Below are 26,134 nucleotides of genomic sequence, written 5' to 3'. Positions count from 1 at the left end.
ATTTTAACCAGCTTTACTGTGGAAATGGGTGGGAGTGCACCGACTGGGGGCCCTGGTTGAGCAGTAGAGGGGAGGGGAGGGGTAGGGGTGGCTAGAGACGGGTCTGAGCAGAATGGAAGGAGGAGGAGGGGTGAGCGGGCTAGAGTCCTGGCTGAGCAAAAGTGCTCCCATTCCAGTTGGATTTTTGTCATGGATTCGCAGATTCCAAGGCCAGAAGTGCCCATTTTGATCTAGTCTGACCTGGGTTTACAGGGCAGAGAACCACCCAGGGATTCTAGCCCAATAACCGCTAGTTGAACCACAGCAGATCTTTTAGAAAGAGACCACCAGTTCTGACTGAAGGGCTCCCAGTTATAGACCATCCCCCATGTCCTTGAATAAATTGTTCCAATGGCTACTTCCCTTCACTGTTGAAAATCTGTGCCGTGTTTCTATTCTGAATTTGCCTAGCATTTGCTCCCAGCCGTCAGATCCCATTCTGCCTTGTCCGCTGGATTAAACAGCTCCTATGCCAGCTCTCATCTCCCTGTGTGAACAGGCCACTTGATGGATCTCCGAGCATTTGGCAATCACGCAGCGTAGTGCCCATCACTTAGATTTCTCATTGATCTGGTTCTGTGCCCTCCACCAGTGACTGCTTTCTGGGATAGCTAGGGAAAGAGCACACTCACTTCCTTGGTTCCTTGGATGATGGGCAAGGCGCCATTTCCAACCAGGTCGGGGAACACCTTGGTCTGGTTAAAGGCATCTTCCCTCTGCTGGCAATGCTGCATTTTCCCCTTCCTGCCCCCAAATGCCCCCTTGGCCTAGGGGCATGAGCCAGAGGCTGAGAGCACTTGTATAGGGAGGATCTCAAAGCACTTTACAACCACTATTGCATGGTGCCTTATCATGTCTCTGCAGGGACTTCCCCCTAGTCTGCAGATGGTGATGCTGAGACACAGAACAGTGATGAGACCAGTAGCATAGATCAGGGTAAACAGTTTCTCTGCTTCTCTTTCTTGGAAAGTGGAGTTTAGTTTAGGTTCATGTACTCAATTTTTATTTTTACACCACTCTACCACTGGACAAGACCTCTCTAAGGTCACAGAATCAGTGTTGGGCTCAGGCTTAGCCCCTGCAACCTCTGATCCCCAGAGCTGCGCTTTGACCACAAGACCGTCCAGCTCGGAACATGCTCCGCAACAGTTGGACACATGCTATTTCTGCCACACCCTGGCCTGTCTGGTGTACACTGCATGGCACACACCCAGGGCAGGTGCTACACGTGTATCCTGAGTGGCAGTAAGAATCACTCGATGACCTACCGTGTAAATAAAATGAGAGACTGAGCCAAGAGCTGTGACTAGGGACAGACGGTAACGCAGGCTCACGGAGCTCTGGCTGCAGCCTGACCTCTAGCAGAGCCTGACCTCAGTGGCTGGAATCTCCATTGAGCTCCTGCAGGCATGAGGGGGTCAATGGCAAGAGGCTGATTGGCACTACCCAGTGCATGGCTGGGCCCATGCTGGAAGGGTCTATGACCCATCTAGGGGATGGTGGGAGGAGCAGAGGCTGAGGTCATGCGCACACAAGCATTGATATAGCCATGCTGAGTGCAGTTTTCCCATGGAGATGCCAGGGGCCAGGACAGTAGAGCAGGGGGCTCAGAACCTACTCCCCACTCAGGGGCACAGGTACCTCAGTACAGCACTGAGGACATGGTGGCCAGGCAGGCTCCTGGACCGCACTCCATCAGGACTGGCTCTTTGCCACTTTTCCTTTTCAGGCAGCAAGATAAATGCTGACCCTGCAGGGAGGTGACGTTCAGGGTGGGGATTTAAACAGGCCTGTCAGAGCCTGGCACTTTGGGGCCCAGACATGCTGCACAAGGAGAGGGATCGGGACGCTTGCTAATGAGGCCATGGGTTCAGCTGGCACAGCAGCTGCTCCGCAGGGACACAGAGGCAACAAGGTCCCATTGTTACTGCTGGAAACTCTACACTTGCCCTCCCTGGCTTCAGTGAACTCAGCCCATGCATTGTATTAACAGATCCCTGAGAGCTCAGCTTCTGCATTGCACCTCTCTGCCCTTTGCTCAGCAGCTGCACCCAAGGGGCAGGCTAAGGGAGCGCCTACATTGCAACAGACATAGAATCCCGAACACAGGCCTGGCAGGAACCTCGAGGGGTCATGTCGTCCAGCGCTGAGGCAGGACCAAGTAAACCTAGAACAGCCCTGACAAGTGTTTGTCCAACCTGGTCTTAAAAACCTTCAGGGACAGGGATTCCACAACCTTCCTTGGAAACCTGGTCCAGGGGCTTAACGATCTCTTTGGTTAGACAAGATTTCCTAATATCTAACCTAAATCTCCCTTGCTGCAGATGAAGCCCATTACTTCTCATCCTGCCATCAGGGGACATAGACAACAAACCGTCATCATCCTCTCTATAGCAGCTCTTAACATATTTGAAGACTGTTGTCAGCCTCCCCACCTCAGTCTTCTTCTCTCACTACTAAACACGCCCCGTTTTTTAACCTTTCCACCTGCGTCAGGTTTTGTAAACATTGGGATGTTTCTGTCACTCTCCTCTGGAGTCTCTCCAATTTGGCCACCTCTTTCCCGACCAAGCCAGCACTAAAAGCAGAGGGTAGCCACACCTGGATGAGCGGCGGGGAGAGGAGGGGGGGCTAGCTGGCCAGGTGCGATCCTGTCTAAGATCCTGGGTATGTACTCAGGACAGCGTGCCCCTCCCGCTGCTAGCTCTGCCATGGCTACTGTGCGGGGACTGGCTCCTCCAGCTCCAGTGCAGACATACCTTAAGCCATCCTGGCTGCTGTTCAGTTTGTAAGGAGTGTGTGACCTTTGCAGGGGTGGGGGAGAGGACATTCTAGGATCTCTCTCTCAGGGGGGATTAATCTAGGATAGCCTCTCCTGGGGGAGACTCTAGGATAGCCTCTCCTGCGGGAGTTTTCAGGCTATGGATGGTTTCCAAAACTCAAAGGAAATTTTTAAATTTTTTTCTCAAATGTTTCCATCCCAAACCTGAAAAATGCCATGGCAGATTCCAGCTGAAGAGAACATGTTGCTTCATTGGACAGGCTCGGTGGCTGGGAGCCCGGCAGCTCCGGGATGGACGGCAGCGGCTCCAGGAAGGCCGCACGCTGGGCTCTCACTGTTGAGGCAAAGGCACAGACACTTACCCCTGAGCTTCCTCCTTCTTGCGACAGACACAGCAGCAGCAGAGCAGCGAGAGGAGAAGGATGAGCAGCAAAGCTAGCAGGGCCCCCGCTGCGATCACCCCCATCCGCTGATTAGCCTCTGAAAAGACACACAAGGCACTCCATTAATGCACTGCCCTGGGGATGGGTGGAGAGCCAGTAGCCCACCCCAGTCATGTCCCAGATCCTATGAGCTGGCCAGTCGGAGTGGGGAAAGAGGGAGAGAAGGCACCTCCCCTGTTTCCTGCCCCTCCCCGCCAAATGCCAAGGCAGCTCAGACGCCCTTACTGAGTCCAATCACCAGCACTCCCACCAAGCAGAGACCATGATAAAATCTCTCCTCAAATCTCCCCTTTGGGGGTGACAGTTCCTGAGCTGCCCCTCTGCCCCACGGTGAACCCTGGGGCTGCACCTCTGCCCCACGGTGAGCCCCAGGGCTGACGTCACTGGTGGAGCAGAGTCGGCATCAATAGCATCTGAGAGATGATAGGTAGGTGGGGACGGCCATGAAAGGCCCTGAAAGTGAAGCCCAGCGGTTGGTGTTTGATACGGTGGAGAAGTGGGAACCAAGGGAGGGATGCAAAAAGAGGAGTGACACGGCCAAAGCAACGAGCCAGCATCATTTTGAGTGGAAATGAGTGGGGCAAATTGGTGAACGCGTACAAGACATTTTAAACCCAGGGGCACCATTGTGATCATCTAGTCTGACGTCCCCTATAACACAGACCAGAGAATTCCCACACCCGGAGAACTGCCAGAGCTGATCTCTTAGAAAGAGGCACCCAATCTTGATTTAGGCTGGGATTTTCAAAGGATCCTCAGAGAGCTAGATGCCCAATGCCCATTGTAATTCAGGCCTTGATGTCCCTCTGAGAATCCCAGTGTTAAAGAATCCAAGTGACGGAGAATCCACCGCACCCCTAGGTGAGATGTTCAGTGGTTAATTATCCTCACTGTTAAAGATGTGTCCCTTGTTTCCAGCCTGAAATTTTCTAGCTGCAGCTCCCTCCACTTACATCTGGTTCTGCCTCTGTCACACAGATTATTCATGGATTCCAAGGCCAGAAGGATCCCTTACGATCATCTCGTCTGACCGCCTGTATCAGACGAGCCAGACACCTGCCCCACAATAATTCGTAGAACAGAGCTTTTAGAATAAAACATCTAATCTTGATTGAAAAATGGCCAGTGGTGGAGAATTCACCACAATACTTGGTAAATGGTTCCGATGGTTAATTACTGTCACCGTTAAAAATTAACACCCTATTTCCAGTCTGAACTTGTCTTGCTTCAACTTGCACTCACTAGATTGCGTTAGACCTTTCTCTGCTAGATTGAAGAGCCCGTTATTAAATATTTGTTCCCCACGTAGATAACTAAAGACTGTGATCAAGTCACCCCTGAGCCTTCTCTCTGTTAAGCTAAACAAAGCTCAATCACTTTAAGGCAGGTTTTCTAACACTTAAATCATTCTTGGGCCTCTTCTCAGAATCCTCTCCAATTATCAACATCCTTTTTGGATTGTGGGCACCCAGCCTGGCCGTGGTAGTCCAGCAGCGGTCCCACCAGTACCAAACAGAGGTAAAATAACTTCTCTACTCCTAATGGAGATCCCCCTGTTTATACATCCCAGGATCGCGCTAGATCTTTTGACCACCACATCCATTGGGAGCTCATATTCAGCTGATTAACCACCCAATTCCCAAATGTTTTTCAGAGTCACTGCTTCCCAGGCTGGAATCCCTCATCACATATGTGTGGCCTACATTCTTTGTTCCTACATGTACATATTTACATTTATCCATATTAAAATGCATATTGTTTGCTTGTGCCCAGTTTACCAATTGATCCATAGTGCTCTGAATCAGTGGCCGGTCCTTTTTGTTATTTACCTTTCCCCCAGTTTGTATCATCTGCAAAATTTATCAGGGACGATTTTAAGTTTTCTTCCAGAGCACTGATAAAGATGCTAAATACCATAGGGGCAAGAACTGATCCTTGTGGCACTCCACTGGAAACACATCCATTCAACAACAATTCCCTGTTTACAGTAACATTTTGAGACCTACCAGGTAGCCAGTTTTTAATCCATGGAACGTGTGCCAGGTTCATTTTATATTGCTCTAGTTTTTTAATTAAAATGTCATGTAGCACTGGGTCAAACACCTTACAGAAGCCTAAAGATATTACATGAACACTGTATCAACCAAACCTGTAATCTTCTCCAAAGAAAATCTCAGGTTAGCTTGTGGCACAACCAGCATGTGGGTGGTCTGAGCTAATGGATGCAGCATGAGTCGAGGCCAGGCTAAACGCACACCAGGAGATCAGAGTCCAAGACAGGCCAGAGGGTAGATAGAGAATCAGGCATCATGAGACAGGCAGGGTCATGTTACCAAGAGACCATAGTCAGGCAGTAGGAGCAGGTCATTCGGGGGGGGTGGGGGGGCATCCTAAATAGGAGAAACCTCATTGCACAGACAACTTCCTATTCCTCTGCTTGGTTTAAATAGACCAGGGGACTAATGGCGACTGTTGGAGTTCCACCAATCAGATCCCAGAACTGGAGTTCTCCATCAGTGTTGGGCATGTAGTTCTGGGGGTCATTAAGAGGACCCAAGGTGACAGGTCAGAACTTATGGACTCCAGCCAGCTCTTTAAAAACTCTTAGATGAAAGTTCTCTGGAGCTGTGGATTTAGATCCATCTACTATCAGAAATCTTCATCCCCTGTAGGCACTTGTGGGCTGTGATAAGTCACCTCAAAATCTGCTCTTTATTAAGGTATATACAGTGATCTCCTTGCATCTCTCACTATAAGGCAGGTTTTCCAGATCTTGAATCATTCTTGTGGCTCATCTCTGAATCCTCTGCATTTAGTCAACATGTTTTTGAATTCTGACACCAGAACTGGATTCAGTGTTCAGTCACGGTCTCATCTAACCTATATGTCACCTCCCTGCTCCTACCCAATCTTCCCTCAGAGTTCATAGGGCTGCCCCTAAGATCTGGGGATTGTCAGCAGACGGAGAGTAGTCAACACATGTTTTTGAATGAGATTATGCAGACCAGGTTAAAGGGAGAAGGGGAGGCGATAACAAACAGCTCTGGGGGACCCTCTGGGCAGGTAAGAAGAGGATCCTCCATCTAAAACATGGACAGAGTGATGAGAAAGGGAGGAGGGGACCTGGGAGAGGCAAGTGGCTCAGAACCCGAGGGGCGCACCATTCCAAGAAGAGCAGCATGGTTGATGGCATGGAAGGTGGCTGGCAGGTTGAGGGGGATGGAGCACTGGCTTTGGGTTTGGCCAGGGAGAGGACATTCTGGTGAGAGCTGTTTTAGTGGTGCACAGAGGGAGGATGCTGGATTGAAGATGGCATTGGAGGAGAGGAACTCCAGCAGTTGCAGACAGCAGGTTCAATGAGCTTTGAGATAAAAGGGAGAAAGGAGACGGGATGGCACGGGAGAGAAAGCATCTGGCACATTTCATGGGTCCCACAGGAAGAAGAATAATTTTAAACCATCTGTGTAACCAGAGACGCAGGAATGAGCGTTGCTCCCATTGCGCAAAGAGGCTGGCGCTGCCGTCTGCACTGTACAGCCTGGAATTTCCTGGCCCTGCAGGATTTCAGCTGGAGCGTTCCATGCATTTCACTTCCTCATGCCACAGAATCGTCTCCAATCTAGTGGCTGCTACCGGGCTTGGCTGTGATGTAGTGGGACCGATTCCTGGGGAATCCTGCTGGGGAGGAAGGAGGATGAAGATGGAGCCAGCCAGGAGCCAGTTCCACTCTGGCTCCCAAGGGGCCTTTCCAGCTGCAGGGAAGAGCCAGAGAGCAGCAATTCTTCAGTCGTGGCCCTTATGCTGGGGCTGGGGCTCTGCAGAAAGAGAGGAATCTCCCAACCACTGGTGCAGGGGAGGCAGAATGTGGCTGAGCCCCCCTGGGCTAGCAGATCCCTGACACTCTGCGCATAATGGTGCACTGCTCCTGCTCCTACGCATCTCTCTGCTGGTGTTCAGACTGGTTCTGGTGCTGCTCAACCCATGGCTGTCTTGATCTCTTGTCTCGGGTTCCCCAGTGTTGCTTGCAAGGCGGCTCAGCCAGGCTTCTCAGTCACTACCCCTTGGAGCATGGCCTCTATCATCATTCTCTAGGGGTCCATCATGAGTCACCCGTGCCTGAGCAAAAGTAAGATCTGGAGCCGTCTTGCCCAGCAGGGCTCAGTCCAACTGTGGCTTCTTTCAGGCTCCAAAGGGACCCTCACATGGGGCTTGAGGGCAACAGAAAAGCAGATCAGAGCAGGGAGTTGAAGCCAGAGGGCCCAGGTGACCAACAATGAGGAGTCTTCAGCTTCCCCTCCCGCCCCTCCCTGTGCAAGGAACTGCTCTGTGCAAATTCCAGATGGAATGGTATGTGCCAACCACTGGACTGATTGGGGTCCCCCGGGGAGACAGCAAACAGAGCTGCTAACTCAGAGATGTGAACAACCCGCCGATGGGAATGAGGGGGTGAGTAGGGCATTTGCTGGCAGAGCAGCACGGGGCCCGGCAACACCGAGGCCAATGGAGTCGCTAGACTGAACATGGCGACTCTGGAAAAGGAGCGAGCAGGACACCCAGCCCGAGGAACTGGAGCTCAGCCCTGAGCCATTAGGTCTCTCGGGCAGCCAGCTGCACTCCCCAACTCGTGCCCTGCCCAAGCTGCCAAGAAACAGGAACCACGGCCTACTGGCTCCGGGCATCCCCCATTCCTCACATCGGTGCATGGGTTTCACAGCCAGATGTGGGGGCTCAGGCAGGCCGCATGCCTCGTCCCACTTCCCGGAGAGAATCAAAGGGAACAGCACAGAGCTTGGCACAGCTGGCAGCCCCTGGCATGCAGAGCAGAGAAAGCAGCACCCCAGTGAGCTTGACTCCTCTAAAGGTGCCTGCATCCAGCACAAGGGAGCTGACCCACAGCCCAGCCCGAAGCTCTCTGTGCAGAGGGCCAGGGGATGCTCCTGCCGATCACACTCCTAATGGATTCAGTGCTGCACAAGGCACAAATAAAGAGGCCCCTGGTTAAACCTCAGCCAGGTGACCGAGCGGATCTCGCAGTCAGCCCATCATAGATGCCCATTCATAAATTTATCAAGCTCCATCTAAAAACCAAGTCAGTTTGCCCCACGCCTGGTCCCAGAACCTCGCCCCTCTCATGGTTAGAAACCGTCTAGTTTCCAGCCTCAATTTACCTGTGGCCAGTTTATCCCCATTGGTTCTTGGGCCAACGCTGTCCTTTAGCTTCAATAGCTCGTCCCTCCCACTGGCGTTTACCCCCCGATGTATTTCTAGAGAGCACCCAGACCCCCTCTCAGCCGGTGTTTCGCTAGGCTACACAACCGAACTCTTGTAGACTCTTCTCATGTGCTAGGGGCTCCCTTCCCCTGCTCCGCCACGCAGCCCTTCTCTGCCTCTGCTTCAGTGTGAATTCATCTCTCTTGAAGGTGGCTGACCAGAACTGTACCCCGTATTCCAGATGAGCTCTCATCAGTGCCCTGTGCAATGGCATTCATACTTCGCTGACTCTAGGGGCAATTCCTTGCCTGATACAGCCTAGAATCCATCTGCCTATTTCACAGCCACATCGCACTAGTGGCTTAGAGCCAGCCTGTGATGAATGAATGCACCCAGCTCTTTCTCGTTCTCTGTCCATTCCAATTGATAAGACCTCAGCTGACAGCAAAAATTCTTGTCACTAGTCCGTATGTGCACGAACTTGCACTTTATACTATTGAATTTCATCCCATTTCTACTACTCCAGGCCTCCAGGCCATCCAGTGCTCCCTGTATAATCTTCCAGTGTGCACACTCGTGCAGAGCAGAAGCAGGTGTGGAGGAGCAGAGCAGTGCACAGCACAAGGGAGGATGCTGGGAAAGGGCAGGGTCATGGCAATGTGCTAACGTTGGGAAGGGCGGGCAGGGTGGGACAGGACAGGCTCCATGGTGCAGGATAGGGGCATATGAATTGCCAGGGTGAGCCCATGCACGTGGCTTTCACTTCTGGTCACCCCCTCACTGGACAATTAAATAGTGTTTAAAGCTGATTTGTAACAGGCAGGTTGAGGTCAGGTGACACCAGACAGCAGAACACAGCCATGGCATGGTCAGCATCATGCCAACTAGTTGTGGATCAAAGCAGGGCTCACCACATCAGGTCCACACGTACACTGACCACTCGGCAGCATGTACCGTGGCTCCGCTGTTAAACACGTGTCATTGAACACCACTTCGCTGCTTAGCGAGGATGAACCCCCATAGGTCTGAGTTCATGCTACAATACCCACGGAGTCTGGCATGACCGGTCATTTCAATCACAGCAGATCCAGGGCTAGGGTAGCAGGTGCTTTGCAGGTCAGGAGTGAGAGGTATTGACAGAGTTGGGTGCATGGGAGGGAATAGAACTGGCCGAGCAGGAGGGCTGTAGGTCAGGATTGAGGGGCATCAGCAGAGCTCCCTGCAGGTCTGAGGATGCGCCCAGGACCAGAAGAGCAGGGTACTGTGGCTTGAGATTTATAGGCAATGGTGGAACAACTGGGGAGAAGCTGCTGCAAAGCCAGGCTGAGTCCATACTGTTTATACACAATGCAGTTAGACTGTTCCCTACATGAAAATTTCCTGTTGCTGTGGTCACTGCACGCACCCTGGCAGCCTAGGCTGATAACATCTTCACTGTTGCTGGTCCTAACAGACTCGAAGCATCAGCAGGAAAGCGAATCTACAACACTAAATGCATTCAAGAATCTATCGCTGCACCTGCTTCCTTGTCCGCCTGATTGCAGATCCTGGATCAGGCTCAACAGGCGAGTCTCTGGCTCCACCAGAGCTGCGGCACCCATGCACCAGCTTGTCCTGGTTTCCTCCCACATGGTGATGGTGAGGCAGCTTTGCAGCCAATAAATCATATGGTGGAAGAGTGCCCAACCTGACATCTGGAGAGTGGCCTACAATGCCTGGCCTCCCTGGACACAGTGGCCATCCTCTGGTTATGGAACCTGGACAATGAACCCTGAGGTCTGCACAGGAGAGAGACTGAGGGGCCTGGTGTGTGCCCCGTATAAGAAGTGTGCCGGAGCTCAGGCGGTGGCTCTAAGATGCACATGCAGTGCTCATCTGGTGCAGTGAGAACCTACCAGATCCAAGCCAACCAGTGGGGGGGGGGGAGGGAACGGGGGGCTTTCCTGGACTGTGGGTGAGGGAAGAGATGGGGAACATCTCAATTATGTCCTCTTAGCAACAGAGTTGGGTGCAGTGGGTAAGGGGGGCTGGAGTGCCTGGGGAGAGAAGCACCAGGATAGCTGAAAGCCCCACACCCACAGCTTCTGTTTTCTAGATAATATAGCAGAAACGGGCCCTGTCCTCCTCCCCATCTGACCCCACACCCAGACACAACCGCTCCACTCACCCATGTGGCAGGCTCCAGTCAGAGGGTCACATGTGTCATCATGGCAGCTGCAGGACTTGGCGCAGTTGACTCCGTACTGACCAGCTGGGCATGTCAGGTTACAGCTGGAGAGGAAAGAGAGAGTCCCACATCAGCAGTTCTGAGCCCCCCACAGCGCTCTCTGTGGATCAGACCCCCTGGAGCCACAACACCTGCCCTAGATCTCTGACTGGGGGTGGAGCTGTGCTGGGAGGAAACTCCCATAACCTGGAGGCTCAAGCAACAAGAGCTATGTGTGTAACAAAGAAGTGGAGCTGCTCAGGGCTTCCCCTACTCGCCATTCCAGGCTTGAGCTGCTGGCTGGAAGGGACAGAGGGAGGAACTGTATGGTCACCACCGGCCAGACACACAACCATCTGCATCAGCCTGGGTCAGGGAAGCAGAGGGCCACAGCCATGGAGGTTATAGATGGGAAAGCCCTGCTAACTTCTGTGGCACCCATCCTGGGGGCCAGTGAAGGAGTGGCCCAGGGTAAATGAGGAATGGGGATACAGGCCTGGACTGAGATCCCAGCTCCTGTCGCAATCGCAGGTGCGGGCCAAGCCCACAGTGCACAACCCAACAGGTCTTAACATCTGGTATTTATCCACCAGAAGCTGTGCTCTGGGCCCACGCTTCGTGCAGCAGTCCATGATGCCATCAGCACCCAAAGAACCCAAGGGACCATGGCTCCCCACACTGTCCCAGGGACCAGGATACCATCTGCCCTGGGAAGGAGCAGACACTTGAGGGCTGCAGCTGGGGCATTGGCAGGTAGATTCCATTGCTACACCAGCCTTAGCAACCATGTACCTCCCTCTAGCAGGAGATGATGGGGCTCTCCTGGACCAGTCGCTGGTGCTGGAAGGGCAGAGTGGGCAACGAGCCAGAAATAAGAGAAAAAGCATCACTCCGTAGGGCCTGCATGGTCCCTCAGGGTGTTTCCCAATGCTTGGTCCAGCCTGTTCGCACTGGGAGGCCATCACGTCCCTCAAGGGGCCAGGTCATGATGACCAGGGATCCTAGTTTTCCGTGATAAAACCCCCAAAATTCTCCAATAAAAAAACATAAAAATCTGTGTTTTTTTGTGATTAAAATGAAAGGCCGAACTTTAGATTTCCTAGCCACAATATATACAGTATCAGCTGAACACAATGTTTTACTGATATATTTACAATTTTTAAGCAAGTTCGAAGCCTACCAGTGACACCAATCATTCTAATAAAATAGAATTGCAATTTGTCTTTCTTCCAGATTCCAAATACTTCTATGTCTGTATTCTATATTTTCAGATTTGTTTTTTAAATGCACAAAAAATAAAGTGAAAATTGCTTTTATATTAACAATACTCACTTTCTGAGTTAGTCCTGGAGGCTGAAGTGAAATTTGAGATGCATTAACACACGAACCCCCCTATATGCCATTGAGTAACCTCTATACGCCGGAAAGAGTTTATTGGAGTCTGTTTAGTGATGTAAATTTAACGGGCATTCAAAAATCAACCACAAGAGGGGGAGGTTACGCACATTGAATAAATGACACTGGTGCTTTCATTAAAATTTAGTTAATGGTTAATATATGTGTTTATTTTTTCACAAAAGGTAGAAACTAAAGGTTCTCTGTAAAAATGCAAATTCCACATTTTTCTGTGGCAAACGGATTTCTAGGATCCCTGCTGATGACACAAAGTTTGCTCTGGGATTTGGCCTAAACTTCCCCTTTCTCACTTTCATCTCATTTCTATCATAGGGTGACCCTCTCAGAGCAGCCTGTATGCCCCTGCTGTGCCCTCACCTGTGGTACCTGCTGAGTGGTATCCTGCCCCTGTAGGAACTACTCATTCATAGCTAGCTATTTAACCTCCTCTCACAAATCGCCAGCTTTCTGGTCCTTCCTTGCTTTCTTCTGAGCTTCCTCCAGCCTTTAGGATTGTTCTTGTAACCAAGTGCCAGCACTGAAGACAAAGTGCCAGGTGCAGTCACCCCGGAGTCTCACACAGCCAACACCGCCCCCCCATACACACACCATCCACTGTGCAGCCCCAAATCACAGAGCCCTGTCTGCAACTCCCTGCTTACTGCTCTCTGCTCCCACCCGCGTGTTTCACGGGAAGTTGGGCACATTTCTCCAGAACCAATCCCACTTTGTTATTCCTCTCCATTCTCAACAGTCCCGCTGGGTTCCTCATCTCTCCTCACTGGGGTCTGAATGGCTCCCCGTTTATTCATCCCCTGCAAATGCATAAAAGTGCTAGTTACTGCCACTGCTGATCTTGACTGAATGTACTGTGATAATGGAGTTCACACTGATCCCTGCCTCACTCTGCTAGTCACCAGCCCCCATCCTGGGGCATCGCAGCTCTCGGGCACTAGCACCACAGCGGCAGGGTAGGCTGCACAGCTGAGCGATGTGCAGCTGAGGTAGAAGACCAGTGAGTGTGTAGAAGGGGGTGCATGGGACTAGGGCCAAGGGGGGCACAGGCAGGGAGGCATAGGGGGCTGTGGAGAGGGGAAAGACTGCAGAGGGCTAGGGCTGCGCAGGACACAGGGAGGAATGTGCAGGGGGCTGAGGAGGGGGGTGCAGCTGAGGCATGGGAGACAGACTCTAGGTGGGGGGCTGGGTCATGGGGGGCAGTCCCTGGGTGGGGGCTGACTGCCAGACAGGGCAGTCCTGGTGGGGGGCATTCTGCCCTTGACAAGGCCCCATGTCTCTGCAGAGCAGGCATATGTGCCAGCCCAGCATTGGGGGTTCCTGGATGCTAGGGGGATAATCCCTGTGGGGTTGGATGAAGAGGGCAGTCCCTGAATGGAGGGGCAGTCCCCAGCTGGGCTCCCAGGCTCCACAGCTGCGCTTTCCAGATGCTCAGCCCAGCGTTGAAACGAAAGGTACCAGGTGGGTTGAACTGTAGTGCTGTCATATAACAAACACGAAACATGCTTTTGTTTGTAGCTACACAGGTAGAAGATATATTGTGTGGATGCAGCCCACATAGCACAGAGAGAGAGCTGCATATGCAGCTCACAGTGGTAAATAGGGAGAGACCAACTGCTTCAGAGGAAGGAAATAAAAGACAACAATCCCAGAACACAGGGGGGCACAGGAGAGAGGCAGAATCCCTTCCTGAGCCCTGCTGGTTGTGGCTGAAACCTTGAAGCATGGGCTTTAGGGACATAACAAGGCGTGCTGAGCCCTGACACCACCATCCCAGGCAACCCCATCATACCATTCCACTCATACATGTGTCCAGTTATCACTTAAACCAAGTATGTTGTTTGCCCCCATAACTCTCATTGGGGCTGTTCCAGATCCTCACTCCTCTGATGGTCAGAAACCTTCTTCTAATTTCCAGCCTCAATTTGTCCCTGGCTGGTTTGTTGCCGTTTGTTCTTGTGCCAATACTGACCTTTAGCTTCAATAGCTCTTCCCTCCTCCTGGTGTTTACTCCCCGACGTATTTATAGGGAGCAGCCAGGTCCCTTCTCAGCCTTCATTTTGCTAGGCTAAATAAAAGCAAAGCTTCTCCAGTCTCCTCTCATAACACGGGCCCTCCACTCCCTTCATCATCCTACTAGATCTTCTCTGCTCCGGTTTCAGTTGGAATTCATCGTTCTCAAACACAGAGATGTACAGAGTATTTCAGATAAGGTCTTACCAGTGCTTTGCATGACGGTATTAATATTTCCCTAGCTCTGCTGGAAATGCCTCACCTGATCCTTCCTTGTGAACGTCCCGTTCACATAGGTCTGAGTTCCTGGAGTGCTCACTAAAGCTCTGGGGGCATTCAGGGAGCTGGGGCCACAACATGTGGGCTGGACCCATGGCTCTTTGGCTAATAAAATCCAGTGGGGAGACCCAGTGTTGGCTTTGTCATCTGTTGGGATTGCCAATGCCTCTCCTTAGGTCTGCCTCCAGCCATGCAATTCAGCATGTAAGGAATCCCATCGAAGTCAATGGGACTAGTCAACCCATTCTCAGTGTACTCCTGCCTTTGTACATGGTTTGGTGATTGCTCAGTTGGGGCCATAGTGAGGCCAAGGTGCCAGCTCCAATTAGCCATTCTGCTAACTGGACCCCCTCCCCAACTACTACATGCTCTTCAAATCCTTTGTGAGGAAGATCATAGATCACAGAATCATAGAACTGAAAGGGACCTCGAGAGCTCATCTGGTCCAGTCCCCTGCACTCATGGCAAGATTAAGTATTACCTAGACCAGGGTTGTCCCTAGAGATTGTGGTGCCTTATACAGCCCCCCTGCGGGGGGGAAGGGGGGCTGGCCCTTAGCCTCAGAGGGGGGGCCTCCCAGGCCTCTGCAGGAGGTGTTCCAGGCCTCTGAGGGGTGGGGAGGATGCACCCAAGGGCTTTGGGAGGCAGGAGCAGCCAGTGCAGGAAGGCAGCAGGGGTTGGGCCCGCTCCTGCACTCACAAGGCAGCAGGAGGTGGAGCAACCTGGCCCCAGCCCACTCCACTCTGCTCCTGGGCTTGTGGGAAGGAGGAGAACTGCCCCCCAACACTCACCGGTGGCGTGGCTGGGAGCCGGCGTGGCAGAGCGGAGCAGGTTGGGGCTGGGTCGCTCCAATTCCTGTCTCCCGGTGACTGCAGGGAGGGCCCAACCCCTGCTGCAGTGCCCCGGGACATGTAGCTCAGGGGACAGGGTTTGTGGGGGAAGGGGCAGAATGGGGTGGAGCAGGGGCAGAAAGAAGTGGGGGTGGGAACGGAGCAGAGGTGGGGGCTGAGGGGAAGGGTTGGGGCACGGGCCGAGGCAGATTTCCTGAGCCCTGCTGTGCGCAGCCCACGAGGGGCTGACTCAGCCATCCGAGGGATCGGGCTGGCTGCTGGAGCTGGCTGCAGCACGCAGTTGCGTAGGGCACCATGAAATCTGGGGGGATTTGGTGCCCCAAATTTCCTGGTGCCCTACACAGCTGCGTAGTTTGTGTATGAGTAGGGACAGCCCTGATCTAGACCATCCTGACAGGTGTTTGTCCAACCTGCTCTTAAAAATCTCCAATGATGGAGATTCCACAACCTCCCTAGGCAATTTATTTCAGTGCTTAACCACCTTGACAGTTAGGAAGTTTTTCCTAATGTCCAACCTAAACCGCCCTTACTGCAATTTAAGCCCATTGCTTCTTGTCCTAGCCTCAGAGGTTAAGAACAACAATTCTTCTCCCTTCTCCTTGTAACAACCTTTTATGTACTTGAAAACTGTTATCATGTCCCCTCTCAGTCTTCTCTTCTCCAGATTAAACAAGCCCAATTTTCAATCTCCTCTTCTAGGTCATGTTTTCTAGATCTTTCATCATTTTTGTTGCTCTTCTCTGGACTTTCTCCAATTTGTCCACATCTTTCCTGAAATGTGGCACCCAGAACTGGACACAATACTCCAGTTGAGGCCTAATCAGCAGAGTAGAGTGGAAGAATTACTTCTCATGTCTTGCTGACAACACTCCTGGTATTACATCACAGAATTATGTTCACATTTTTTGCAGCAGGGTTATACTGTTGACTCATATTTAGCTTGTGGTCCGCTATGATCCCCAGATCCCTTTCTGCAGTACTCCTTCCTCGGCAGTCATTTCCCATTTTGTATGTGTGTAACTGATTGTTCCCTCCTAAATGAAGTACTTTGCATTTGGCCTTATTGAATTTCATCCTATTTACTTCAGATCATTTCTCCAGTTTGTCCAGATCATTTTGAATTTTAATCCTATCCTCCAAAGCACTTGCAACCTCTCCCAGCTTGGTATTGTCTATAAACTTTATACGTGCACTCTCTGTGCCATTATCTAAATCATTGATGAAGACACTGAACAGAACCGGACCCAGAACTTGTCCCTGCGGGGCCCCACTCGTTATGCCCTTCCAGCATGACTGTGAACCACTGATAACTACTCTCTGGAAATGGTTTTCCAACTAGTTTTGCACCCACCTTATAGTAGCTCCATCTAGGTTGCATTTCCCTAGTTCAGTGGTCACCAATCGATTGACTGCAATCGACTGGTCGATACTAGAGCATCTCCCAGTCCATCGTGATCTCCAGTGGCGCAGTGTGACTGACACTAAGGCAGATTCCCTGCTTACCCCAGCCCCACGCTGCTCCTGGAAGGGGCCAATGCATCCCTGTGGCCCCCGGGGCAAGGGGACAGGGGTCTCCCTCCGTGTGCTGCTCCTGGCTGCAAGCACTGCCTCTGCAAAATCCCATTGGCTGGGAGAGCTGCAGGGGTGGTGCTTGCAGAGAGGGGACGGAGCCATGTGCCCTCCACGCCGTCCCCAGGGGCCACAGGGGTGCTTTGGCCCCTTTCAGGAGTGGTGTGGGGCCAGAGTAGGCAGCTGTGCGCACCACTGACCGGGAGCTGCCAGAACTGCGTGCTGCTCGGTGGGAGGCCGCACTCCAACCCCCATCCTTGAGTCCCCTGCTGCACCCCAGCCCTGACCTCGCTCCCAGAGCCAGCATCCTGTACCCCCTCCTGCACTCCAACACTCTGCCCAGCCCAGAGCCCCCTCCTGCACCCCAACTCCCTCCTAAAGCTTGCACCCCATACTCCTCTTGCACCCCTAACCCCTGCCCTAGGCTCAGCCTAGAGCCCCCTCCTACCCTGCAAACCTCTCAGCCCCAGCCCAGAGCCCGCACCCGCTCCCAAACCTCAACCCCTTGCCCCAGCCCATGAAAGCGAGTGAGGTTAGGGGAGAGTGAGCGATGGAGAAAGGGGGGGATGGAGTGAGTGGGGCGGGGCTTTGCGGAAGGGGCAGGGCCTTAGGGTAGGAGTGGGACAGATCCTGGGTTACCCTTAGATTCAAAAAGTGATCTTGGGCATAAAAGGGTTGGAAACAACTGCCCTAGGTTGTTTATGAGAAGGTCATGCGAGACAGTATCAAAAGCTTTACTAAAGTCAAGATATATGTCTACCGCTTCCCCCGCAATCCACAAGGCTTGTGACCCTGTTAAAGATTTGTTCTTGACAAATCCATGCTGACTGTTACTTCTCACCTTATTTTTCTTCTAGATATTTGCAAATTGATTGCTTAATTATTTGCTCCCTTATCTTTCCAGGTTACAGAAGTTAAGATGATTGGTCTGTAATTCCCCAGAAATTACAGGTTGCCTTTAGGTGTTGACAGCAATACATGGGGCCCTCAGATTCCCTGGAGCCCATCCCTCCAGCTTTTAGGACTGGGTAAGCAGGGATTGCTGGTCTTATCGGCAGATGGCTTCCTCCTGGTGGTGGACCAAGATGAGTAACTGTGGATCTGACAGCATCCACAGACAGCGCTGACTGTGAGGTCCTGTCCTATAGAGATCCTCAGATGGTGCCCATCACCACGGTGCCCTGGCTGCTGGGGCCATGCCTGTGGAGCTCAGCTTCTATGGTCAGAATTGTGCTTAAGTGGCTCTGTTCCATTCTCACAGGAGGACCAGCCCAAAGGGCTCTGTTAGGTGGTGGCTCATCTCACCTGAGGGCTCTGCCCTGTCACCTGCTCCTCTCTGCAGCACACCTGTAGCCTCAGGGTGGGGGGTTTGAAGTGCCAGGAGTTGGAGAGCTCTATACCTCTCACCTTGGATGGGGCAGGTTCCCAGCTTCCCCTGCTGCAAGTCCAGACTGGGGCTTAAATGCGAGCAGGTGCCTGTAGCTCTGTGCAGACACAGCTGAGGAAGTAAGCCAAGGAAAGAGCAGAGATGGCAGCTGCCACCATGTTGTGGGGATTTGCCACCTCACATTTGCAGCTGGCCCTCTGACAGTGCCTGAGTGGCTAGACAGCTGGGGTGGCCCCGAGTGCAAAGAGAAGTTGGCCTTTCCAGGCTCCTTTGTCTCCTGCAGCCTGAATCAGCCTGAATCTAGATGAGCTGTGGCCAGGCGTGGGATGCAATCACCTGCTCATTAGCAGAGCTGCACTAGGGCTGCTGCCTGTCCAGGTTTTCCCTGGATCATCCATTTTTTGACGTAGCTGTCTTGAGAAATCAGTCAGGGTGCTCAGGACATGCTGCCGGCTGTCCAGTTCTATGAGTTCAGGCTCATCCCGGATGTCCTGGGGTTTGTATCTTACAGGTGGCAACCTGACGTGTTACCTCTCTGCTGCACAGGCTGCCTCTGCTTCTGGTGAAAGTGAAGACGTTAGCTTGGAGCCATAAATCCTTCATAGTTTGGGCCCTAACCTGGCAGAACCTGAATCTACGGCTCTTCCTGCCATGTTAGCAGCTTCTCTTCAGGGGTGGGGTGAGGGGCCAGCACTTTAGCAGAGGAGGTGACATGCAGAGGGGATGGGGATCCCCTGTCTGCTGTGCAGATCTGTGTGTGAGAGAATTTATTCCGGTGTCTAGAGAGCAACAGGTGCGGTGGGTAGCAAACAGCAAGCCAATCAATGAGGCATGAGCTCTGAGCTGCCCCCAGTGCACTCTATGCCGGGTCCACTGTCCCCTCCAGACATATGCTCTGAACTGGGTCTGTCCATTGCCAACGTGCTCTGTGCAGGCTGCCTTCCTCTGTGAAGTTTGCCAGTGTCTAAGGTAGGGGTGGGCAAACTATGGCCCGGAGGCCACATTTGGCCCTTCAGACATTTTAATCTGGCCCTTGAGCTCCTGCTGGGGAGTGGAATCCGGGGCTTGCCCCACTCCATGAGTGCCATGTCTCCCAGAAGCAGTGGCACATCCCCTCTCCACGCATAGGGACAGCCAGGGGGCTCCACACGCTGCTCCTGCCCCAAGCGCCACCTCTGCAGCTCCCACTGGCCGGCAACCGCGACCAATGGGAGCTGCAGGGGTGGTGCCTGTGGATGGGGCAGTGTGCGCAGAGGTGCCTGGAGAGGAGCTGGAGAGGGGACATGCCACTGCTTCTGGGAGCTGCTTGAGGTAAGCACCGCCTGGAGCCTGCACCCCTGACCCCTTCCTGCACCCCAACCTCCTCCCCCAACCCTGATCCCCCTCCTGCCCTTCAAACTCCTCGGTCCCCCCCTCCTGCACCCCAGAGCCCGCACCGCCAGCTGGAGCCCTCACCCCTCCCACCCACACCCCTGCCCCAGCCCAGCGCCCCATCCCGCACGCTGAACTCCTCATTTCTGGCCCCACCCCAGAGCCTGCACCCCAACTCCCAATTTTGTGAGCATTCATGGCCCGCCATACAATTCCCATCCCCAGATGTGGCTCTCAGGCCAAAAAGTGTGCTCACCCCTGGTCTAAGGGTTCCCGCTTCTCTGTGCCTGGATGAGCTCCCAGACGCTCATGACCTGGGAGGTCTGATATGAAGCGGTGATAACCCTCATTCATGGGATGCACAGGATCCGCTTGAGGGATTCACCATTTGGCTCTGCCTCCTCTTGCTTTCCCCGCCATAAAACCCAGAACCTCTGTCAGTGCCACGTCCCTTGGCTTGACCGTAGCCCCTTCAGCAATGATAAAACACACAGACTCTCAAGCGCCCATTGTCTCCACCAGGCAGAGCGTAGCTGGCACGTTCCAGCCTGCTGCCAGCAGCTGCTGCGCTGTCAGGCCTCAAAGGGATTCAGCTGGGCTAGCCTGGCCTTAGCACATTTCATGCCTTTTAAACTTACCAAGCTTCCCTCGGCCAGCTCTGTGCCCATGTGGCACCATGTGCCAGGCAAAACACAGCGATTAGCACAGAGTCAGTGCAGGCGTCACACCCACGCAGAGCAGCTGGGTCAGGGATTGGATGTCAGCCATTAGAAGTAGTGCTGCTCTCTGTTCTTATCGATGAGGCGGGTAGCATTACCTATGATTAAACTTGCCTGACATTTCTGTTATAAGACCCTATTTTCAGTTGCATATAATGGTGCCAAACGTTAACTGTTTGGGATGACATTTTTGATGCTGGGTGCCTGCCTCAGGCTGAATTGTTTTGGAAAATTTCAGCCTGAGTGGTTCAGCCATTTCCAAGAAGGAGGCTAGTGAAAAATCCCTTATTTCGCTCATGTGAAATCATAGTGAGAAAAAATTCTTTGAGAAGTTCTCACACCCCATGGTTTGGAGCAGGGATTTAAAATCTGCAGGGGGGTGGCAAGCACCAGACCTGGGTGCGGGGGCAAGGGAAGTAGATTTGAACAAGGAGCCCAGGGAGGGAGACAGAAAGGATGGGCAAGTGGAGTGTGCAGGTTACTGGAGGAGGGAAAGAAGAGAAACAGATTAGATAGAGAGGGGAAAGGTGGGAATTAGGACTGGCTGGGCAAGGACATGGGGGCAAGGAGCTGTCAGTGTTGGGGGAGGACTAGGAATAGCTGGGCAAGAGGACTGATGGGCTGCAATGTCTGCGGATTGGAAAGTGGGACTACCTTGGTGAGGAGAATGGAACTGGGGTGCTCACTAGTCTAAACTCCTCTCCAGAGCCTCCAAAGGAATCCAAGGTTCAAAATCGCACCATTCCTCCAATGTCAACAAACATCTTTGAAGCTCATTAGCAAAGTGTCTCATCTCCCCCTAGTGCTGGTCCACACAGAGGATGATAACCTACTACTGCTATCAGTTACTCCATTAGCTTACGTGGCAGAGGTCTGTGGGGTGGATTTAAAGGTTTCTACACTGCTGATGACCCATGTGGGTGTGAAGAGAAGATGACATGATGGAATCTGTTCAGGTTGTTTTTTTTTTTTTAACAAACTAGGAAATGCCACAGAACTGTTAACAGAACACTAGTAAGATTGCAAAGTCAAGAAATGCCAGAACTAAGGTTGCTTGTGCATATGAATTCTGCATTGTTCAGGGCTGTGCAGTGAAGGAGGCTGCTGTGTGTAGGACCCCTGCTCCATTTGTTGGAAGGTGCCTTGTGCCCCAGGCAAGGGGTTACAGGAAGAGAAAGGATGGGCTCAAGCATCACAACACCTAATTTTTATGCACCTAGAAAATCACAGGGACACCACTGAGAGTCACAAAGCCTGAATTCAGTCCCTAGGCTCCTATACAATGAATGGGGAGAAGTAGGCACCTCAGACTGCGAGTCACAAAAGCCAGCAGGCGAGGCAGCCAATGGGCGGGGTGTGTGCTAAGCCCTGTCCTCCAGAGACTGGCTCCTAAGTCTGGGCTGCGGAGAGGTGCCTCCCGCTGGTAGCAATCACAGCCAGGCCCCCTCTCCTGGAGGCAGGCGCCGAAGGCATTTCTGGGGAGAACAAGTTACTTCACACGGAAGGGCCAGAGGAGGAGTGGTGCCCAATGGTTACAGCGCTTACCTGGGACTCCTCCCTCTTTCTGAGGGGAGAAAGGTCTCTCAGCTCTTACCACTGGGCCACGGGATAGGCTGATGTGGGGCTGCCCCCATCTCTCCTGTTGAAATGGTTTCACTCTGGATAAATACTTAAACATTCACCAGGCCAGAGAGTGAATGACTCTGTAGCCTGTTGGTTATAGCACTACCTGAGAGGTGGGAGAACCCGGGTCTAATCCCCCTTCTCCAAGAACTGTTTCAACAGGCGAGACTGAAGGACCCCTGCAGTAATCTTGGTATCACCCTTTACCTAAGTCTCTGCTTTTCAGTTCCAGGGGGATGGTGATGGTGGAACAGTCTCCAGCTGTTCTTCAGCTCGCTTCCCTTCTTGTAATTACTGGTATTTCTTTAACGTTACTGTCAGCAATAAATGCAGGTTAACTCCTCACTGACGTCAGCGGGTGCCCTGCAGAGAAATTCCCACATGCTGTTCGGGAAAGTTACCACAAAGTTTTCTATCCTGAGCAAAGTGAAGCCAAGTCCGTTTCTGAAGTTAGTCTGTAAGCCAGGGGCAATGAGTAACTTCTGACCAAAGTTATATTTAACCCATTGGCAGGGGTTTAAACTGCTGACAAAGCCTTCTGGATGGGATGGCTCTTCTGGAGTCAGGGTGTTCGTTCAGCTACCAGAGTCCTCCATGTGACAGAAGCACACAGGACATCAGCTCCGCCTGACTGGAAACAAGGTCTAAGATGCTCTTATAATTAGAAGGGCCTACACTCCAGGGGGGAACATCAAAGAAAACCCAGCCCACGAGGGTCAGATCCCAGATGAGTCTGCAGAACAGCACCAAGAAAACTAGCTCTTGCCTCATAAAGAGAGCAGACGGTGTGGAAGGGTCAGCGCAGGACTCCACCCAGCACGATACCACCCTGCTTTCCAGCCATCAGCATAGTGAAAGGTGAAAAAGGACCTGGTTGTCTCTGTGCACAAGAAGTGAAGGGGAAAGTCTGGCTATGCTGCTTTCACCCCATTACACTAATGTGAGTGTAGCCTGGACCTGTACAGCTAGGAAACACTTTTGTTCTTTGTGGCTTTAGGACACAAACCAGGTCTCTGCAGCGTGTGCACATAAACCTTCCATTGGCACCCCGTGGCTTGTGCATGCTGTGTCCCATGCCTCCCTAAGCAGCCTGCGCCTGTCTGAGTATGCTGGAGAGGTTCTAGGGAAATGGGGCCCCCACAATGCGACTACACCAGGAGAAGCACGTCTGACTGAGCCCAATGATCTTCCCTACAAGGCTCTGGCAGCGTCACCAACTCTTATGTTAACAGGATCGGCACCATAGCTGGTGTTTTGCTTAAAGCCCCAGCTTCTGGAGTCAGGTGATTATGAGAGACTCTCAGTTTCCACTTACAGAAAGCACATTTCTAGTTTTTGGGGATCAGGAAGAAAGCTAGAAAATGTGAATCTTCCAGGCTTAAGACCAAAAGGCAAATAAACAAACCAAAAACATGTTTTAAAAGCGCCTGATTTTTAAGCCAATCTCATGATTTTGGGGCCTGAACCCTTGGGGTGGGTGACACTGCAGGGGGCATTGGCACTTAAACACCATTGCTTTCCCCTTTCCTCCACTTGAAAAAGCAAGCTGGACAGCTCTGCTGGGTCAGCGAACATCTGGGCACCCTGAAAGCCCTCCCTGCCAGGTGCTATGCAGCAGACATGACTCTGGCCTTGACCTTCCGCAGCCAGGGTTGGAACCACATGGTGCAATTTGTAAAAGGGATGTTCCAGTGCCCCCTGCTGGACTCAGCCAGTCAATCACAGAGTTGCTTTCCAGATCCCTAAGGAAGCCATCAAAGCCCTCCTTGGAAGCATAAGCCCAGCTCTACCCCACGGCTAGCATGATTTCCATGGGACACATGGGAATGCAGGCTGCAGCAGGACATCTGGGAAGCCATGAGTGTCTTAGCCCCAGCCTCAAAACTGGACCACATGCCTCAAACATCAAGAGAATCAGAATTGCGAAGCTGCAGCATAGGTGTGCATGCATGTGTGCCCACTGATCTGTGCCAGGCCATCAGCAACTTCCCACCAGCCCCTCTCCCCCACTTCAGGGAGGAGACGATGGCCCACATGCCTCTACTAGGGTTGGAGACAGTACTGCAGCTTTTGCTCCTGATCTCTGGCAGCTGCCATAATGACAAGGAGAGATTATTTCTATCCTGGCTGCTATTTCTCAGTTTAGTAGTAAATCTCCCAGTCTGACTGATAAGACCCTTTGAGGGAGACATCAACACAACTCTGTTTAATAAGGGCCAACAAGAAGCACTTAGCATCGGCGACCTGGCTGTCCAGAGTTAATCATTGCGGTGTGGTTTTGAGGAAGCAAAGCAGAGCGGTGAGGCAGACAGTGATTAGTCAGACAGCATATTTCCCTCAAGTTAGCGGTTCCATCAATCACTGAAGGGGAGTCTGGAAAATGAAGAGTTGAAACAAACAAGTGATTTCACTACAGGTGCTGCTGGAGATGCAGTGAGCTGGGTAAGCAAGACAAATGGTCACAACGCTCATCTATGCAGTACGTAAGGCCCTGGGCTTACACATGAGAATGATCATTTGCTGTGAAAAACAAAACCTCTAGGAAAAGAGTGAAAATCTAACCTGGCCCCCATTTTTTGCTCACTGGGCAGACAGCAGCCTGCACAATAGAGTTGCACTGCATGACAGAACTCACTCGAAGAGGGGAGCACAAGACACGCAAGTCATTCACGCAGCTAGATTGAATGGAAAGCACTTCCTGGGCCAGTTTTGGCAGAGAAGGAAAAAACCTTCCTAGGACTTTTTTTGGTTTCTCAGTTTGTTGTTTCTCCCTTTTCCAGTGGGAAAATAGAAAAAAGGAAGGGAAAAAAAGGAAAAGTGGAGGGGAAGAAAGGGAGAGACTGTATGTGCACAATGGTGGCAGGGAAGGCTGGGGGGGTAAACAACCCCCCCCCAATAAATAATTTTCTGATTACTTTTTCTGGTATCAAATTTCAAATAAGTAAAAACAACCCCACCTTTCAAAAAAATTGAAAAAAAAATTACCTCCAACTTTTTGAATTTTAGGTTCCACCTGGGTTGGACTTGCTCCAATCTAAAGCAAAATCAGCACTGGCTCAGCTGATATAGATTCAAGGCACCCATTGTGATCATCTAGTCTGATCTTCTGTATCATACAGGCCACAGAACGTCCTCACAATAATGTCTAGAGCAGATCTCTTAGAAAAACATCCAGTCTTGATTTTAAAATGGTCAGTAATGGAGAGTCCACCACAACCTTAGTAAATTGTTCCAATGGGTAATTACTCTATTAAAATATGTGCCTTATTTCCAGTCTGAATTGATCTAGCTTCAATGTCCAGCCATTGGATTGTGTTCGACCTTTAGCTGCTGGACTGAAGAGCCCATTATTAAATATTTGTTCCCCATGTAGGTACTTCTAGACTGTGGTCAAGTCACCCCTTAACCTTCTCTTTGTTAAGCTAAACAGATTGAGCTCCTTGAGTCTATCACTAGAAGGCAGGTTTTCTAATTGTTTGATCCTTTCCCAGACCAAAGAGGGGAAGAACATCTTCACACACAGACTTGCCAACCTGCTGAGGTGGGTTGTAAATTACTTTCAAAGGGGGCAGGTGACAAAAGGTCACAGGTAAGCATAAAAACAAAATCTAAGAGAGAGCTAAATGTTGGGGCAGTGGGGAGGGGACATGGAAATTTACAAGAGGCTCATAGGAACATCAAGAGGGAAATCAGGGAGGGAATCTGCTCAACATCATAAATTTCTGTTATACAAAAATGCAAGTAGTGTGGGGGAAAACAGGAAGAACTAGACGTATGGGTACTTAAGCTAATTATGACATAACTGGTGTCACAAAGACTTAGTGGGATAAGTCTCATGATTAGGATATTGGTATAGGGGGGTATAACTTCTTCAAGAAGGACAGGCAAGGAAAAAAGGAGAATATATACGTGTGTTCTCAGGTCCAGAAGGAGGAGGGAGGAAGACCAGTTGAAAGTCTCTGGGTAAAGCTAAAAGCAGGTGAAAATTGGGGTGATGTCATGGGAGGGGTATACTCTAGACCCCCAAATCTGGAAGAGGAGGTGGATGAGGCATTTCTAGAACAAATAACAATATCCAAAACACAAGAACCTAGTAGTAATGGCGGACTTTAACTACCGAGACATCCATTGGAAAAGTAACATGGCAAAGCACAACTACTCCAAGTAGTAAGTGCTTGGAATGCATGGGGGACAATTTTTTGTCCCAGAAAGTGGAGGACGTAACAAGGGG

At 51.6% G+C, this 26,134-nt stretch overlaps 1 protein-coding gene across 3 annotated transcripts in view; it reads right to left on the bottom strand.

Moving 5' to 3' along the window:
- SCARF2 (scavenger receptor class F member 2) overlaps window positions 1-26,134 on the bottom strand; it is a 96,043-nt gene that overhangs the window by 37,046 nt on the left and 32,863 nt on the right. For all 3 annotated transcript variants that reach the window (XM_050923708.1, XM_050923710.1, XM_050923709.1), the window contains 2 exons: window positions 10,643-10,746; window positions 3,184-3,301 (listed from right to left, as the gene is read on the bottom strand). In XM_050923708.1, coding sequence (XP_050779665.1) covers window positions 3,184-3,301; window positions 10,643-10,746 — 222 coding nt within the window. The remainder of the gene's footprint in view (window positions 1-3,183; window positions 3,302-10,642; window positions 10,747-26,134) is intronic.

This window comes from Gopherus flavomarginatus, chromosome 15, assembly GCF_025201925.1.
Source record: "Gopherus flavomarginatus isolate rGopFla2 chromosome 15, rGopFla2.mat.asm, whole genome shotgun sequence".
In the NCBI taxonomy this organism is placed as follows: domain Eukaryota; kingdom Metazoa; phylum Chordata; order Testudines; family Testudinidae; genus Gopherus; species Gopherus flavomarginatus.
This window is presented reverse-complemented; position numbering and strand designations above follow the sequence as displayed.